The sequence below is a fragment of the Nesoenas mayeri genome (assembly GCF_963082525.1).
Source record: "Nesoenas mayeri genome assembly, chromosome: 36".
NCBI classification, from domain to species: domain Eukaryota; kingdom Metazoa; phylum Chordata; class Aves; order Columbiformes; family Columbidae; genus Nesoenas; species Nesoenas mayeri.
This window is the reverse complement of record NC_137577.1, coordinates 247,294-264,346: the sequence shown is the minus strand read 5'-3', so window position 1 is coordinate 264,346 and position 17,053 is coordinate 247,294. Positions and strand designations below refer to the sequence as shown.

The 17,053-nt window shown below is 60.3% G+C and overlaps 1 protein-coding gene across 1 annotated transcript in view; it reads left to right on the top strand.

Moving 5' to 3' along the window:
* Positions 1-17,053, top strand: part of SHANK1 (SH3 and multiple ankyrin repeat domains 1) — a gene marked incomplete at both ends in the record, with an annotated part of 39,123 nt that overhangs the window by 7,306 nt on the left and 14,764 nt on the right. Inside the window, 10 exon segments of the mRNA XM_080361671.1 lie at positions 226-383; positions 2,262-2,429; positions 4,142-4,258; positions 5,626-5,703; positions 6,474-6,540; positions 7,230-7,306; positions 7,364-7,560; positions 8,857-9,005; positions 9,940-10,053; positions 11,833-11,908. Coding sequence (XP_080217797.1) covers positions 226-383; positions 2,262-2,429; positions 4,142-4,258; positions 5,626-5,703; positions 6,474-6,540; positions 7,230-7,306; positions 7,364-7,560; positions 8,857-9,005; positions 9,940-10,053; positions 11,833-11,908 — 1,201 coding nt within the window.

Genomic DNA, 17,053 nt, shown 5'->3' with positions numbered 1-17,053 from the left:
ATGGTCTCTATGGTCTGTCTATGGGTCTCTATGGTCTCTATGGTCTATGTGTCTATGTGTCTATGGGTCTCTATGGTCTATGGGTCTCTATGGTCTCTATGGTCTATGGGTCTCTATGGTGTCTATGGTCTATGGGTCTCTATGGTCTATGGGTCTCTATGGTCTATGGGTCCATGGGTCCATGGGTCTATGTGTCTGTATGGCGCACGCGGCGTGTCCCGGCAGAGACGCCGCTGACGCTGGCGGCGCAGCGCGAGGGCCCGGCGGAGGTCGAGATCATCCGGCTTCTGTGCCTGGGGGGGGCGCACCTGGACTTCCGGGCGCGTGACGGCGCCACTGCGCTGCACCGCGCCGTCTGCACCCGCCGCTACCACGCGCTCATGGTGCGCGGCCGCGGGGAGCCAATGGGGGCCCGGGGAACCCAGCGGGGACCAATGGGATCCAATGGGGACGCGGGGAACCAGTGGGGGCACGGGGAACCAAGCGGGGACCAATGGGGACCAATGGGGGCGTGGGGAACCGAAGGGGGAGCCAATGGGAACCAATGGGGATGCAGGGAACCTAGCAGGGACCAATGGGAACCAGTGGGGACGCGGGGAAACAATGGGGAACCAATGGGGACACGGGGAACCAATGGGGGCGTGGGGGACTGAGCAGGGACCAATGGGAACCAATGGGGACGCAGGGAACCAATGAGGAACCAATGGGGATGTGGGGAACTGAGCAGGGATCAATGGGAATCAATGGGGATGTGGGGAACTGAGCGGGGACCAATGGGAACCAATGGGGGCGTGGGGAACTGAGCGGGGACCAATGGGAACCAATGGGGGCACAGGGAACCAATGGGGGCGCGGGGAACTGAGCAGGGACCAATGGGAACCAATGGGGAGCCAATGGGAACCAATGGGGATGCGGGGAACCAATGGGGGCATGGGGAACTGAGCGGGGACCAATGGGGATGCGGAGAACCAAGCGGGGACCAATGGGGACGCGGAGAACCGAAGGGGGAGCCAATGGGAACCAATGGAGGCACAGGGACCAATAGGACACTGGGAACTAATGGGGAGCCAATGGGGACGTGGGGAACCAATGGAGGAACCAATGGGGACATGGGGGAACCAATGGGGGAACCAATGGGGACATGGGGAACCAATGGGGGAACCAATGGGAAACCAATGGGGACCCAGGGAACCAATGGGGAACCAATGGGGGAACCAATGGGGAACCAATGGGGACATGGAGGAACCAATGAGGACATGGGGAACCAATGGGGGAACCAATAGGGAACTAATGTGGACATGGGGAACCAATGGGGAACCAATGGGTGAAACAATGGAGAACCAATGGAGATACGGGGAACCAATGAGGAACCAGTGGGGACATGGGGGAACCAATGGGGGCACAGGGGACCCAATGGAGAACCAATGGGGAACCAATGTGGACATGAGGGAACCAATGGGGACACAGGGGAACCAATGGGGGAACCAATGGGGGAACCAATGGGGACACCGGGAACCGATGGGGATGTGGGGAACCAATGGGGACACAGGAGAACCAATGGGGGAACCAATGGGGAACCAACAGGGACATGGGGAACCAATGGGGGAACCAATGGGGGCACAGGGGAACCAATGGGGAATCAATGGAGATACGGGGAACCAATGGGGAACCAGTGGGTATCCAATGGGGAACCAATGGAGACATGGGGAGCCAATGGGGGAACCAATAGGGAACCAATGTGGACATGGGGGAACCAATGGGGGCACAGGAGAACCAATGGGGAACCAATGGGGACATGGGGCAACCAATGGGGGCACAGAGGAACCAATGGGGACACAGGAGAACCAATGGGGGAACCAATAGGGACATGGGGAACCAATGGGGAAACCAATGGGGGCACAGGGGACCCAATGGGGGAACCAATGGGGAACCACTGGGGACATGGGGCAACCAATGGGGACACAGGAGAACCAATGGGGGAACCAATGTGGACATGAGGGAACCAATGGGGGCACAGGGGAACCAATGGGGGAACCAATGGGGTAACCAATGGGGACACCAGGAACCAATGGGGATGTGGGGAACCAATGGGGACACAGGAGAACCAATGGGGGAACCAATGGGGAACCAATAGGGACATGGGGAACCAATGGGTAACCAATGGGGTAACCAATGGGGAACCAATGGGGACACTGGGAACCAATGGGGACACAGGGGAACCAATGGGGAACCAATGGGGGCACCCCTATCCCCCCCCCCAGGCCCTGCTGGACCTGGGGGGGTCCCCGAATTACAAGGACCGGCGGGGCCTGACCCCCCTGTACCACACGGCCATGGTGGGGGGCGACCCCCGCTGCTGCGAGCTGCTGCTGGCCCACCGGGCCACCATCGGGACCCGCGACGAGAACGGCTGGCAGGAGATACACCAGGTGACATGTGTCCCCAAGTGTCCCCCGAGTCACCCCTGTGTCACCCGAGTCACCCCCGTGTCACCTGAGTCACCCCCATGTCACCTGTGTCACCCCCTGTCCCACCATTGGGACGTGGGACGAGAACGGCTGGCAGGAGATACACCAGGTGACATGTGTCCCCAAGTGTCACCTGTGTCACCCCCGTGTCCCCTGAGTCACCCCCATGTCACCTGAGTCACCCCCATGTCCCTTGTGTCACCCCCTGTCCCACCATTGGGATGTGGGACGAGAACGGCTGGCAGGAGATACACCAGGTGACATGTGTCCCCAAGTGTCACCTGTGTCACCCCCGTGTCACCCGAGTCACCCCCATGTCACCTGTGTCACCCCCATGTCCCCATGATGTCCCATGATGTCCCCATGTCCCTGTCCCCATGTCCCTGTCCCCGTGTCCCTGTCCCCATGATGTCCCATGATGTCCCATGATATCCCCATGATGTCCCCTGTCCCCAGGCATGTCCCATGTCCCAGTGTCACTGTTCCCATGTTCCGATGTCCCTATCCCCATGATGTCCCCTGATGTCCCCGTGTCCCCAGGCGTGTCCCTGTCCCATGATGTTCCCATGATGTTCCCATGATGTTCTCATGATGTTCCCATGATGTTCCCATGATGTTCCCATGATGTCCCCTGATGTCCCCATGTCCCCAGGCGTGTCCCTGTCCCATGATGTTCCCATGATGTCCCATGATGTTCCCATGATGTCCCCTGATGTCCCCGTGTCCCCAGGCGTGTCCTTGTCCCATGATGTTCCCATGATGTCCCGTGATGTTCCCATGATGTCCCCTGATGTCCCCGTGTCCCCAGGCGTGTCCCTGTCCCATGATGTTCCCATGATGTCCCGTGATGTCTCATGATGTCCCCTGATGTCTCATGATGTCTCCTGATGTCCCCATGTCCCCAGGCGTGTCCCTGTCCCATGATGTTCCCATGATGTCCCCTGATGTCCCATGATGTCCCCTGATGTCCCCATGTCCCCAGGCGTGTCCCTGTCCCATGATGTTCCCATGATGTTCCTATGATGTTCCCATGATGTCCCCTGATGTCCCCGTGTCCCCAGGCGTGTCCCTGTCCCATGATGTTCCCATGATGTCCCGTGATGTCTCATGATGTCCCCTGATGTCCCATGATGTCCCCTGATGTCCCCATGTCCCCAGGCGTGTCCCTGTCCCATGATGTTCCCATGATGTTCCCATGATGTTCCTATGATGTTCCCATGATGTCCCCTGATGTCTCCACGTCCCCTAATGTCCCCTGATGTCCCCATGTCCCATGTCCCCCTGATGTCCCCTGATGTCCCCATGTCCCCGATGTCCCCTGATGTCCCCATGTCCCCATGTCCCCTTATGTCCACTGATGTCCCCATGTCCCCTTATGTCCACTGATGTCCCCATGTCCCCTGATGTCCCCATGTCCCATGTCCCCCTGATGTCCCCATGTCCCCGTGTCCCCTTATGTCCCCTAATGTCTCCATGTCCCCTGATGTCCCCTGATGTCCCCATGTCCCCTGATGTCCCCTGATGTCCCCATGTACCTGTCCCATGATGTTCCCATGATGTCCCCTGATGTCCCCTGATGTCCCCATGTCCCATGTCCCCTGATGTCCCCTGATGTCCCCATGTCCCCGTGTCCCCTGATGTCCCCATGTCCCCTGATGTCCCCATGTCCCCAGGCGTGCCAGCACGGGCACTCTCAGCACCTGGAGCACTTGCTGTTCTATGGGGCCGAGGCCGCGGCCCAGAACGCATCGGGGAACACGGCGCTGCACATCTGCGCCCTCTACAACAAGGTGACAACGGGGACAGCGTGGGGACATCATGGGGACATGGGGATATGGGACATGGGACATGGGACATGGGGATATGGGGTATGGGACATGGGACATGGGGATATGGGACAGGGGGATATGGGGATATGGGGACATGGGGATATGGGACATGGGAACACGGCGCTGCACATCTGTGCCCTCTACAACAAGGTGACAACAGGGACATCGTGGGGACATCATGGGGACATCATGGGGACATGGGACATGGGGATATGGGACATGGGGATATGGGACAGGGGAATATGGGGACATGGGGATATGGGACATGGGAACACGGCGCTGCACATCTGCGCCCTCTACAACAAGGTGACAATGGGGCCAGCGTGGGGACATGGGACATGGGACATGGGGGTATGGGACATGGGACATGGGACATGGGGATATGGGACAGGGGGACATGGGGATATGGGGACATCATGAGGATATGGGACATGGGGATATGGGGACATGGGGACACAGCGCTGCACATCTGCGCCCTCTACAACAAGGTGACACTGAGGACATCATGGGGACATCATGGGGACATGGGACATGGGGATATGGGGATATAGGGACATGGGGACATGGGACATGGGGACATGGGACATGGGGACAGCATGGGGACAGGGGGACATCATCATGGGGACATGGGATATGGGACATGGGGACAGGGGGACATGGGATATGGGGATATGGGGACACGGCGCTGCACATCTGCGCCCTCTACAACAAGGTGACAACGGGGACAGCGTGGGGACATGGGACATGGGGATATGGGACAGGGGGATATGGGGATGTGAGGATATGGGGACATGGGACATGGGGACATGGGACATGGGGACATGGGGATATGGGGACATGGGGATATGGGATATGGGGATAGGGGATATGGGACATGGGATATGGGGACATGGGGATATGGGATATGGGGATATGGGATGACATGGGGATATGGGACATGGGGACATGGGGATATGGGACGACATGGGGATATGGGACATGGGGATATGGGGATATAGGGACATGGGGACATGGGGACAGGGGGATATGGGGACATCATGGGGACTGGGGACATGAGACATGGGGACAGGGGACATGGGGATATGGGATATGGGACATGGGACATGGGGATATGGGGACAGGGGATATGGGACATGGGATATGGGGACAGGGGGATATGGGGCCAGGGGGACATGGGATATGGGGACAGGGGGATATGGGGACAGGGGGATATGGGGACATGGGGACATGGGGACAGGGGGATATGGGACATGGGGACATGGGGCCAGGGGGACACCAGGGACTCTTGGGGACACTGGGCCGTGTCCCCTGTCCCCGTGCTGTCCCAGGAGAGCTGCGCCCGCATCCTGCTGTACCGAGGGGCCAACAAGGAGGTGAAGAACAACAGCGGCCAGACACCCTTCCAGGTGACATGGGGACAGGGGACATGGGGACAGGGGGACAGGGGATATGGGGACATGGGACATGGGGACATGGGGATATGGGATGTGGGGATATGGGGACATGGGGACATGGGATATGGGGATATGGGGACATGTGATATGGGGACATGGGGATATGGGGACAGGAGATATGGGGACAGGGGATATGGGACATGGGGATATGGGGACAGGGGATATGGGGACATGGGGATATGGGGACAGGGGGATATGGGAATATGGAGACATGGGGACAGGGGGACAGGGGACATGGGACAGGGGGATATGGGGATATGGGGACATGGGGACAGGGGGATATGGGGATATGGGGACATGGGGATATGGGACATGGGGACATGGGGATATGGGGACATGGGGACAGGGGACATGGGACAGGGGGATATGGGATATGGGGACATGGGGGGACAAAGACCCTTTCAGGTGACACGGGGACATGAGGTCATGGGAGGACATGAGGACACAGGGGGACATGGGGACACGGGGACATGGGAGGGACATGGGGACATGAGATATGGGACATGGGACACAGGGGGACATGGGGACATGGGACATGGAGATATGGGAGGGACATGGGGACACATGACAGGGGACATGGGACATGGGACATGAAACAGAGGACATGGGGACACGAAGGGACATGGGGGGATATGGGGGCATGGGGGGATATGGGACATGGGGGGACAGAGGGGTGTCCCAGGGGACGCCCACGGGTCAGTGTCCCCTCCCCCACCCCCCAGGTCGCCGTCATCGCTGGGAACTTCGAACTGGGGGAGCTGATCAAGAACCATCGGGACACGGACGTGGGTGAGCGGGGACAGGGGACATGGGACAGGGGGACAGGGGACATGGGGACATGGGACATGGGGACAGGGGACATGGGGACATGGGGATATGGGGACAGGGGGACATGGGGATATGGGGACATGGGGATATGGGGACAGGGGGACATGGGGATAATGGGACATGGGGACAGGGGGATATGGGGACAGGGGGATATGGGGACATGGGGACGTGGGGATATGGAGACATGGGACATGGGGACATGAGGATGGGGGGACATGGGGATATAGGGACATGGGGACAGGGGGACATGGGGATATGGGGACATGAGGATATGGGGACATGGGACATGGGGACATGGGGACATGGGGATGGGGGGACAGGGGGATATGGGGATATGGGGACAGGAGGACCTCCCCCTCACTCCCATTCCACGACCCCCCCATATCGCCCCCATTAACCCCCCATGTCCCTCCCCATTAACCCCCCTTTCCCCCCCCAACAGTCCCATTCCAAGAGAGCCCCCAATTCACGGGGGGTGTGGGGGGGGGGGGGGCAGGAGTGACCCCCATGTCCCCCCCCATTAACCCCCATGTCCCCCCCCCCCAACAGTCCCATTCCAGGAGAGCCCCCAATTCACTCGTGGGGGGTGGGGGGCAGGAATGACCCCCATGTCCCCCCCCCATTAACCCCCATGTCCCCCCCGCCAACAGTCCCATTCCAGGAGAGCCCCCAATTCACTGGGGGCGGCGGCGGCGGGCGACGACGCGACCCCCCCCCACCCCGTGGTGCTGGTGGGGGGGGGGTTGGGGGGGGGGGTGGTCTCCCCTTGCCCCCCCCCCCCCAGCGGCTGCTCCGGGCCAACAGCGACACGGGGGGGGGGGCTCTTCCGGAGTGGCTGCTCCGGGGTCCCCCCCCCGGGGGCCGCCCCCCCTCGGGCACGTTGCGTAGCGCCAGCAGCCCCCGCGGGGGGGCGCGCACCAGGTCCCCCTCCCGGGGGCGACACCCGGAGGAGCCGCGGAGGCAGCAGCGGGGGCGGCCCAGGTGAGGGGGGGGGGGTAATTAATGGGGGGGGGTAATTAATGGGGGGGGTAATTAATGGGGGGACGGGCGGTAATTAATGAAGGGGGGGCGGTTAATTCGTGGGGGGGTGGGTAATGGGAGGGACACTTAATGGGGGGGACAATGAGGGGGACACAATGGGGGGGAAACTTAATGAGGGGAAACTTAATGGGGGAGGACACTTAATGAGGGGGAAACTTAATGGGGTGGACAATGGGGGGGACACTTAATGGGGGGGATGCTTAATGGGGGGGACACTTAATGGGGGGAAACTTAATGGGGGGGACGCTTAATGGGGGGAAACTTAATGGGGGGAAACTTAATGGGGGGATGCTTAATGGGGGGACACTTAATGGGGGGATGCTTAATGGGGGGACACTTAATGGGGGGATGCTTAATGGGGGGATGCTTAATGGCGGGAAACTTAATGGGGGGGAACTTAATGGGGGGACACTTAATGGGGGGATGCTTAATGGGGGGATGCTTAATGAGGGGAAACTTAATGGGGGGAAACTTAATGGGGTGGACAATGGGGGGGAAACTTAATGGGGGGGATGCTTAATGGGGTGGACAATGGGGGGGACTCTTAATGAGGGGACCCTTAATGGGGGGGACATTTAATGGGGGGACACTTAATAGGGTAGACAATGGGGGGGACACTTAATGGGGGGCGGACAATGTCCACCTGTCCCCAATGTCCCCCATTGTCCCCATTACCCCCATTGCCCCCATTGCCCCAATTGCTCCCATTGCCCCCAATGCCCCCATTGCCCCCATTGTCCCCATTGCCCCCCATTGCCCCCATTGTCCCCATTGTCCCCATTGCCCCCATTGTCCCCATTGCCCCCATTATCCCCATTATCCCCATTGCCCCCATTGTCCCCAATGTCCCCACTACCCCCATTATCCCTCATTGCTCCCATCACCCCCATTGCCCCCATTGCCCCCCATTGTCCCCATTGCCCCCATTGCCCCCATTGTCCCCATTATCCCCATTGCCCCCATTGTCCCCACTACCCCCATTGCTCCCATTGTCCCCATTGCCCCCCATTGCCCCCATTGTCCCCATTGTCCCCATTGCCCCCATTGCCCCCATTATCCTCATTATCCCCATTGCCCCCATTGCCCCCATTACCCCCATTACCCCCATTGCCCCCATTATCCCCAACATCCCCATTGCCCCCATTATCCCCATTACCCCCATTGCCCCCATTACCCCCATTGCCCCCATGTCCCCCATCGCCCCCATGTCCCCCATCGCCCTCAATGTCCCCGCAGCTCCAGCGGCGCCGGGGGGTCCCTGGGGGCGCGAGGGGTGAAGCGCAAGCTGTACTCGGCGGTTCCGGGGCGCACGTTCCTGGCCGTGAAGCCGTACCAGGCGCAGGGGGAGGGGGAGCTGTCGCTCAGCAAGGGCGAGCGCGTCAAAGGTGCGGCCTGGATGCCTGGGTCCCCTGCGGGTGGGGGGCCCGGATGCCTGGGTCCACTTTGGGTGGGATTTGGGGTGGGAGTCCTGGACACCTGGGTCCACTTTGGGTGTGTTCCCTGAACGCCTGGGTTCCCTTTGGGTGGGATTTGGGGTGGGAGCCCCGGATGCCTGGGTCCACTTTGGGTAGGATTTGGGGTGGGTACTCCAGACACCTGGGTCCCCTGCGGGTGGAAGGCCTGGACACCTGGGTCCACTTTGGGTGGGATTTGGCGTGGGAGTCCCAGATGCCTGGGTCCCCTTTGGGTTTGTTCCCCGGATGCCTAGGTCCACTTTGGGTGGGAGCCCTGGATGCCTGGGTCCACTTTGGGTGGCTATGGGACTCTGTGGGTCTATGTGTCTCTATGTATCTCTATGGGTCTCTATGGGTGTCTATGGGTCTATGGGTCTCTATGGGTCTCTATGTGTCTCTATGGGTCTATGGGTCTCTATGGGTCTCTATGTGTCTCTATGGGTCTCTATGGGTCTATGGGTCTCTATGGGTGGCTATGGGTCTCTATGGGTCTATGGGTTTCTATGGGTGTCTATGTGTCTATGAGTGTCTATAGGTCGCTATGGGTGTCTATGGGTCTATGGGTGTCTATGGGTCTATGGGTTTCTATGGGTGTCTATGGGTGTCTATGGGTCTATGGGTGTCTATAGGTCGCTATGGATGTCTATGGATCTATGGGTGTCTACGGGTCTCTATGGGTCTATGGGTGTCTATGGGTCTATGGTTCTCTATGGGTGTCTATGGGTCTCTGGGTGTATGGGTGTCTACGGGTCTCTATGGGTCTATGGGTGTCTATGGGTGTCTATGGGTCCCATGGGGTATCTATGGGTGTCTATGGGTCTCTATGCGTCACTATGGGTTACTATGGGTGTCTCTGGGTCCACAGTGCTGAGCGTGGGCGAGGGCGGGTTCTGGGAGGGTCAGACCCGCGGCCGTGTCGGTTGGTTCCCCTCGGACTGCGTGGAGGAGCTGCCGGCCCGGACCCCCGAGGGGCGCACAGGTACCGACCCCCAAACACCCCAAAAACGGACAAAAACACCCCCAAACACCCCCAAAACACCCCCAAAACACCCCAAAACACCCCCAAAATGGACCAAAACACCCCAAAAACACCCCCAACTCCCCCCAAAATGGACCAAAACACCACAAAAACACCCCTGAACACCCCAAAACACCCCCAAAATGGACCAAAACACCCCCAAACACCCCCAAAATGGACGAAAACACCCCCAAAACACCCCCAAACACCCCAAAACGGGACCCAAACACCCCCAAAACACCCCAAATCGGGACCCAGACACCCCCAAAACAAACCAAAACACCTCCAAAACACCCCAAAACACCCCCAAACACCCTCTAAATGAACCAAAACACCTCCAAAACACCCCAAAACGGACACAAACACCCCAAAACCACCCCAAAACACCCTAAAAACGGGACCTAAACACCCCGAAACACCCCAAAACGGCACCCAAACACCCTGAAACACCCCAAAACGGACCAAAATCCCCCAAAACACCCCAAAACGGGCACAAACACCCCAAAACACCCAAAACCACCCCAAAACCACCCCAAACACCGCCAAAACGCACCAAAACACCCCCAAACACCCCCAAAATGGACCAAAACACCCCCAAAACGGACCAAAGCACCTCCAAAACACCCCAGAACACCCCCAAACACCCTCTAAATGGACCAAAACACCTCCAAAACAACTCGAAACGGGCACAAACACCCCCAAACCACCCCAAAACCACCCCAAAACACCCCAAGAACAGGACCCAAACACCCCAAAATGGCACCCGAACACCCCAAAAATGGACCCAAACACCCTGAAACACCCCAAAATGGACCCAAAACACCCCAAAACACCCCGAAACGGGCACAACCCCCCACACGCCCCCAAAACACCCCCCAAACACCCCAAAACCAGGACCAAATAACCCCAAAACCACCCCAAGACACCCCCAAAACAGGACCCAAACACCCCAAAATGGCACCCGAACACCCCAAAAATGGACCCAAACACCCTGAAACACCCCAAAATGGACCAAAACCCCCCCCAAACACCCCCAAAACACCCCTAAACACCCCAAAAACGAGACCCAAACACCCCAAAACGGCAGCCAAACACCCCCAAAATGGACCCAAAATGGGACTGAAACACCCCAAAACGGACCAAAAACCCTCCAAAACACCCCGAAATGGACCAAAAACCCCCCAAAACCCCCCGAAACGGGCACAAACACCCAAAAACGCCCCAAAAACACCCCCAAAACCACCCCAAAACACCCCAAAACCAGGACCCAAACACCCCAAAACGGCAGCCAAACACCCCCAAAATGGACCCAAAATGGGACTGAAACACCCCAAAACGGACCAAAAACCCTCCAAAACACCCCGAAACGGACCAAACCCCCCCCAAAACCCCCCAAAACGGGCACAAACACCCCAAAACGGCAGCCAAACACCCCAAAAATGGACCCAAACACCCTGAAACACCCCAAAACGGACCAAAAACCCCCCGAAACGGGCACAAACACCCAAAAACGCCCGAAAAACACCCCCAAAACACCCCAAAACCCCCTAAACCCCCCAAAACCAGGACCAAATAACTCCAAAGCCTGGACCCAAATACCCCCAAAACGGGACCAAAACACCCCAAAACACCCCAAAATGGGACCCAAACACCCCAAAACTTGGGCACCCCCCTGCCCCACACTTGGGGGGCCCTGCCCCACACTTGGGGGTCCCCTGACCCACACTTTGGGGTCCGCAGAGAGCCGCAGCGACAAGGCCAAGCGGCTGTTCCGTCACTACACCGTGGGGTCGTACGACAGCATGGACACCCCCAGGTGAGCCCGCACCCCCAAACCTGCACCCCCAAACCTGCACCCCCCAACCTGGACCCCCAAACTGGACCCTCAAACCTGAACCCCCAAATGTGAACCCGCAACCTGGACCTCCAACCTGAACCCCCAAATGTGAACCCCCAAACTGGACCCCCAACCTACACCCCCAAACCTGCACCCCAATAATGGACCCCCAATAATGCACCCCCAACCTAGACCCTCAACCTGCACCCCCAAACCTGTGACCCCAAACCTGCACCCCAAGAATGGACCCCCAACCTGCACCCCCAAACTGGACCCCAAACCTGTGACCCCCAACCTGAACCCCCAAATGTGAACCTCCAAACCTGAAGCCTCAACCTGAACCCCCAAAACTGCACCCCAAGAATGGACCCCAACCCTGAACCCCCAAATGTGAACCCCCAAACTGGACCCCCAACCTGGACCCCCAAATATGAACCCCCAAACCTGGACCCCCAACCTGGACCCCCAAACCTGCACCCCAAGAATGGACCCCAACCCTGAACCCCCAAATGTGAACCCCCAAACTGGACCCCCAAATGTGAACCCCTAAACTTGGACCCCAATAATTGACCCCAAACCTGCACCCCCAACCTGCACCCCAATAATTGACCCCCAACCTGCACCCCCAACCTGGACCCCCAAATGTGAACCCCCAACCTGGACCCCCGAACCCCCCCGACCCCCCCAACCCCCCCCCGAACCCCTACATCCCTCCCCCCCCAAAATGCCCCAAATCCCCCCCTCCCCCCTCCCGGATGCCTGGGTCCCCGGTGGTGGGGGAGGGGCAGGGGCCCCCCCGGGCCTGTCCCGGTTCAGCCCGTCCCGTGGCCCCTCCCCCCACCCCCCCCCCCAACCCCGGCCCCTCCCCCCCCCCCCCCGACCCACTTGGTGGCGGCGGCGGCTGCGGGTGCTGGGGACCCATGGGGCGCTATGGGGCCGGAGGACGTGGGGTGAGTGCGGATGATGTGGGGCAGGTGTGGGGCAGCTGCTTATGGGGCAGGTGTGGGGCTGGGGGGTTATGGGGCTGGGGCAGTTGTGGGGCTGGGGGGGGTTATGGGGTTGGGGGTACATGTGGGGCTGGAGGCAGTTGCTTATACGGTAGTTGCTTATGGGGCAGTGTGGGGCTGGGGGGTTATGGGGCTGGGGACAGTTATGGGGCTGGGGGCAGATATGGAGCAGTAGCTTATGGGCCAGATGTGGGGCTGGGGCATATATGGGGCTGGGGGCAGTTATGGGGCTGGGGGCAGATATGGGGCTGGAGGCAGTTGTGGGGCAGCTGCTTATGGGGCAGTTGTGGGGCTGGGAGGGTTATGGGGCTGGGGGTAGTTGTGGGGCAGTTGCTTATGGGGCAGATATGAGCCTGGGGGGTTATGGGGCTGGGGGCACATGTGGGGCTGGGGGGCAGATATGGGGCAGTTTCCTATGGGGCACATGTGGGGCTGGGGGTTATGGGGCTGGAGGCAGTTGTGGGGCAGTTGCTTATAGGGCAGCTGCTTAAGGGGCAGTTGTGGGGCTGGGGGGGTTATGGGGCTGGGAGTGGTTATGGGGCTGGAAGCAGTTGTGGGGCAGTTGTGGGGCTGGGAGGGGTTATGGGGCTGGGAGGGTTATGGGGCTGGAGGCAGTTGTGGGGCAGTTGCTTATGGGGCAGGTGTGGGGCTGGGGGGTTATGGGGCTGGGGGCAGTTGTGGGGCTGAGGGCAGATATGGAGCAGTTGCTTATGGGGCAGGTGTGGGGCTGTGGGGCAGATATGGGGCAATTACTTATGGGGCAGTTGTGGGGCTGGGGGGTTATGGGGCTGGGAGTGGTTATGGGGCTGGGGGCAGTTGTGGGGCAGTTGCTTATGGGGCAGGTGTGGGGCTGGGGGGTTATGGGGCTGGAGGCAGTTGTGAGGTAGTTACTTATGGGGCAGTGGGGGGGTTATGGGGCAGTTGTGGGGCTGGAGGGCAGATATGGGGCAGTAGCTTATGGGGCAGTTGTGGGGCTGGGGGGCAGATATGGGGCAGTTGCTTATGGGCCAGATGTGGGGCTGGGGGGTTATGGGGCTGGAGGCAGTTATGGGGCAGCTGTGGGGCAGTAGCTTATGGGGCAGTTATGGGGCTGGGGGGAGATGTGGGGCAGTTACTTATGGGGCAGTGGGGGGGGTTATGGGGCAGTTATGGGGCAGATGTGGGGCAGATATGGGGCAGTTTCCTATGGGGCAGATGTGGGTCTGTACTGCGCCACCCCAAGCCTGTTTCCGGTCCCGCTCCATTTCCGGTCCCCCTTCCATTTCCGGTCCCACTTCCATTTCCGCCCCCCTTCCACTTCCGTCCCACTTCCCTTCCCACCCCCACTTCCGTTCCCACCCCCCACTTCCGTTCCCCCCACTTCCCTTTCCACCTCCACTTCCGTTCCCACCCCATTTCCGTTTCCGTTCCCCCTCCATCCCCTTCCGTTTCCCACCCCACTTCCGTTCCCCCACTTCCCTTTCCGCCTTCACTTCCGTTCCCCCACTTCCGTTCCCACCCCCCATTTCCCTTCCCATGCCACTTCCGTTCCCACCCCATTTCCGTTTCCTTTCCCCTTCTCCATCCCCTTCCGTTTCCCACCCACTTCCGTTCCCACCCCACTTCCATTCCCACCCACTTCCGTTTTCACCCCATTTCCGTTCCCACCCACTTCCCTTCCCACGCCCACTTCCGTTTTCACCCCACTTCCGTTTCCCACCCCACTTCCCTTCCCACCCCCTTCCCTTTATCACCCCATTTCCGCTTCCCTTCCCCTCTCCACCCCCTTCCGTTTCCTCTCCCTCTCCATTTCCGGTCCCGCACCATATCCCCTCCCCATCCACTTCCTCTCCCCCCCCTCCCCCCATCCCATCATCCCTCTCCACTTCCGGCCGCGCGCTTCTTTACCCATCCCCACCCCCACCTTGTCCCCCACCCCCCAGTTTCCCACCCATTTCCGCTTCCGGTGTGTCCCCCCGTCCCCGCTGCCCGGGGGTGGCCCCGGGGGGGTTCCGGTCATGCGGTCATGGCCCGCTGGGGGGCGCCCCTCCCCCCCCCGCCGCCCCCCCCCCTCCCCCCCACCGCCCCTCCCCCCCTCTCGGCCAGTTGGCCGCTGCTGGGCCCCCCCCGCAGGAGCGTGTGGTACATCTACAGGTAGGGGGGGAGGGGCGGGGGGGAGGGGCGGGGGGGAGGGGGGAAGGGGGGGGGAGGGGACCCCCTCCCATATATCTGTGGGGGGAGGGGAGGGACCCCCAGGACATCGACAGGTAGTGGGGGAGGGGACCTCAGTGTATCTATGGGGGGAGGGGACCCTGGGACATCTATGGGGGGAGGGGGACCCTAATATGCATTTATGGGGGGGGGAGGGGACCCCGATGTATCTATGGGAGAGGGGACCCCTAATACATCTATGGGAGGAGGGGTGGGACCCCGATGTATCTAGGGGGGAGGGGACCCCCAGGAAATCTATGGGGGGAGGGGAGGGACCCCCAGGACATCTATAGGTAAGGGAGGAGGGGACCCTGGTGCATCTATGGGGGAGGGGGACCCTAATATGCATTTATGGGAGGGGGAGGGGACCCCGGTGCATCTATGGGGAGGGGACCCCTAATACATCACTGCGGGGAAGGGACCCCCAATACAACTATGGGGGAGGGGACCCCAGTGTATCTATGGGGGGGAGGGGACCCCTAATACATCTATGGGGGGAGGGGTGGGATCCCGATGTATCTATGGGGGGAGGGGACCCCAGTGTATCTATGAGGGGAGGGGACCCCTAATGCATCTATGGGGGAGGGGACCCCAGAACATCTATGGGGGAGGGGACCCCAGTGTATCTATGGGGGAGGGGACCACTAATACATCTATGGGGGGAGGGGTGGGATCCCGATGTATCTATGGGGGAGGGGACCCTCAGTGTATCTATGGGGGAGGGGACCCCGATGTATCTATGGGGGGAGGGGACCCTCAGTGTATCTATGGGGGAGGGGACCCCGATGTATCTATGGGGGGAGGGGACCCCAGTGTATCTATGGGGGAGGGGACCCCGATGTATCTATGGGGGGAGGGGACCCCAGTGTATCTATGGGGGAGGGGACCCCGATGTATCTATGGGGGGAGGGGACCCCAGTGTATCTATGGGGGAGGGGACCCCCAGGAAATCTGTGGGGGGAGGGGACCCCCAATGTATCTATGGGGAGAGGGGACCCTGGGACATCTATGGGGGAGGGGACCCCTAATACATCTATAGGGGGAGGGGACCCCCAGTGCATCTATGGGGGGAGGGGGACCCTAATGCATTTATGGGGGGGGGAGGGGACCCCGATGTATCTATGGGGGAGGGGACCCCCAGTGCATCTATGGGGGGAGGGGCAGGACCCCCAGGACATCTATAGGTAAGGGGGGAGGGAACCCCCAATGCATCTATGGGGGGAGGGGACCCCCGGTGCATCTATGGGGGGAAGGGATCTCCAATACATCAATGGGGGGAGGGGACCCCCCATCCCCCCCATCCCCTTATCCCCCCATCTCCCCCTTTTCCCCCATCCCCCCCCCATCCCCCTCTACCATCCCCCCCCCCCCCATTCCCCCCCATCCCCCTATTCCCCCCTCCCACCCCCATGTCATTGGGGGACATGGGGGGTATTGGGGACATGGGGACATTGGGGGACATGGGGATATGGGGGGACATGGGGGACATGGGGACATGGGGATATGGGGGGACATGGGGGGCATTGGGGACTTGGGGACATGGGGACATGGGGGGACACACACGTGGGAATATGGGGGGACGGGGGGTGACACAGACACCTGTGGGGACACATCAGGACATGGGGAAACATGTGGGGACAACATGTCCCATATCCCCATGTCCCCGTGTCCCCATACCCCCATATCCCCATGTCCCCCTGTCCCGTGTCTCCATGTCCTCATGTCCCCACATCCCCCTGTCCCATTGTCCCCATTTCCCCCCATATCCCCATGTCCCCATATCCCATGTCCCCCTGTCCCCATGTCCCATTGTCCCCATGTCCCCATGTCCCTATGTCCTCATGTCCCCCTGTCCCATATCCCCATGTCCCCATGTCCCCCTGTCCCCATATCCCATGTCCCCCTGTCCCCATATCCCATGTCCCCA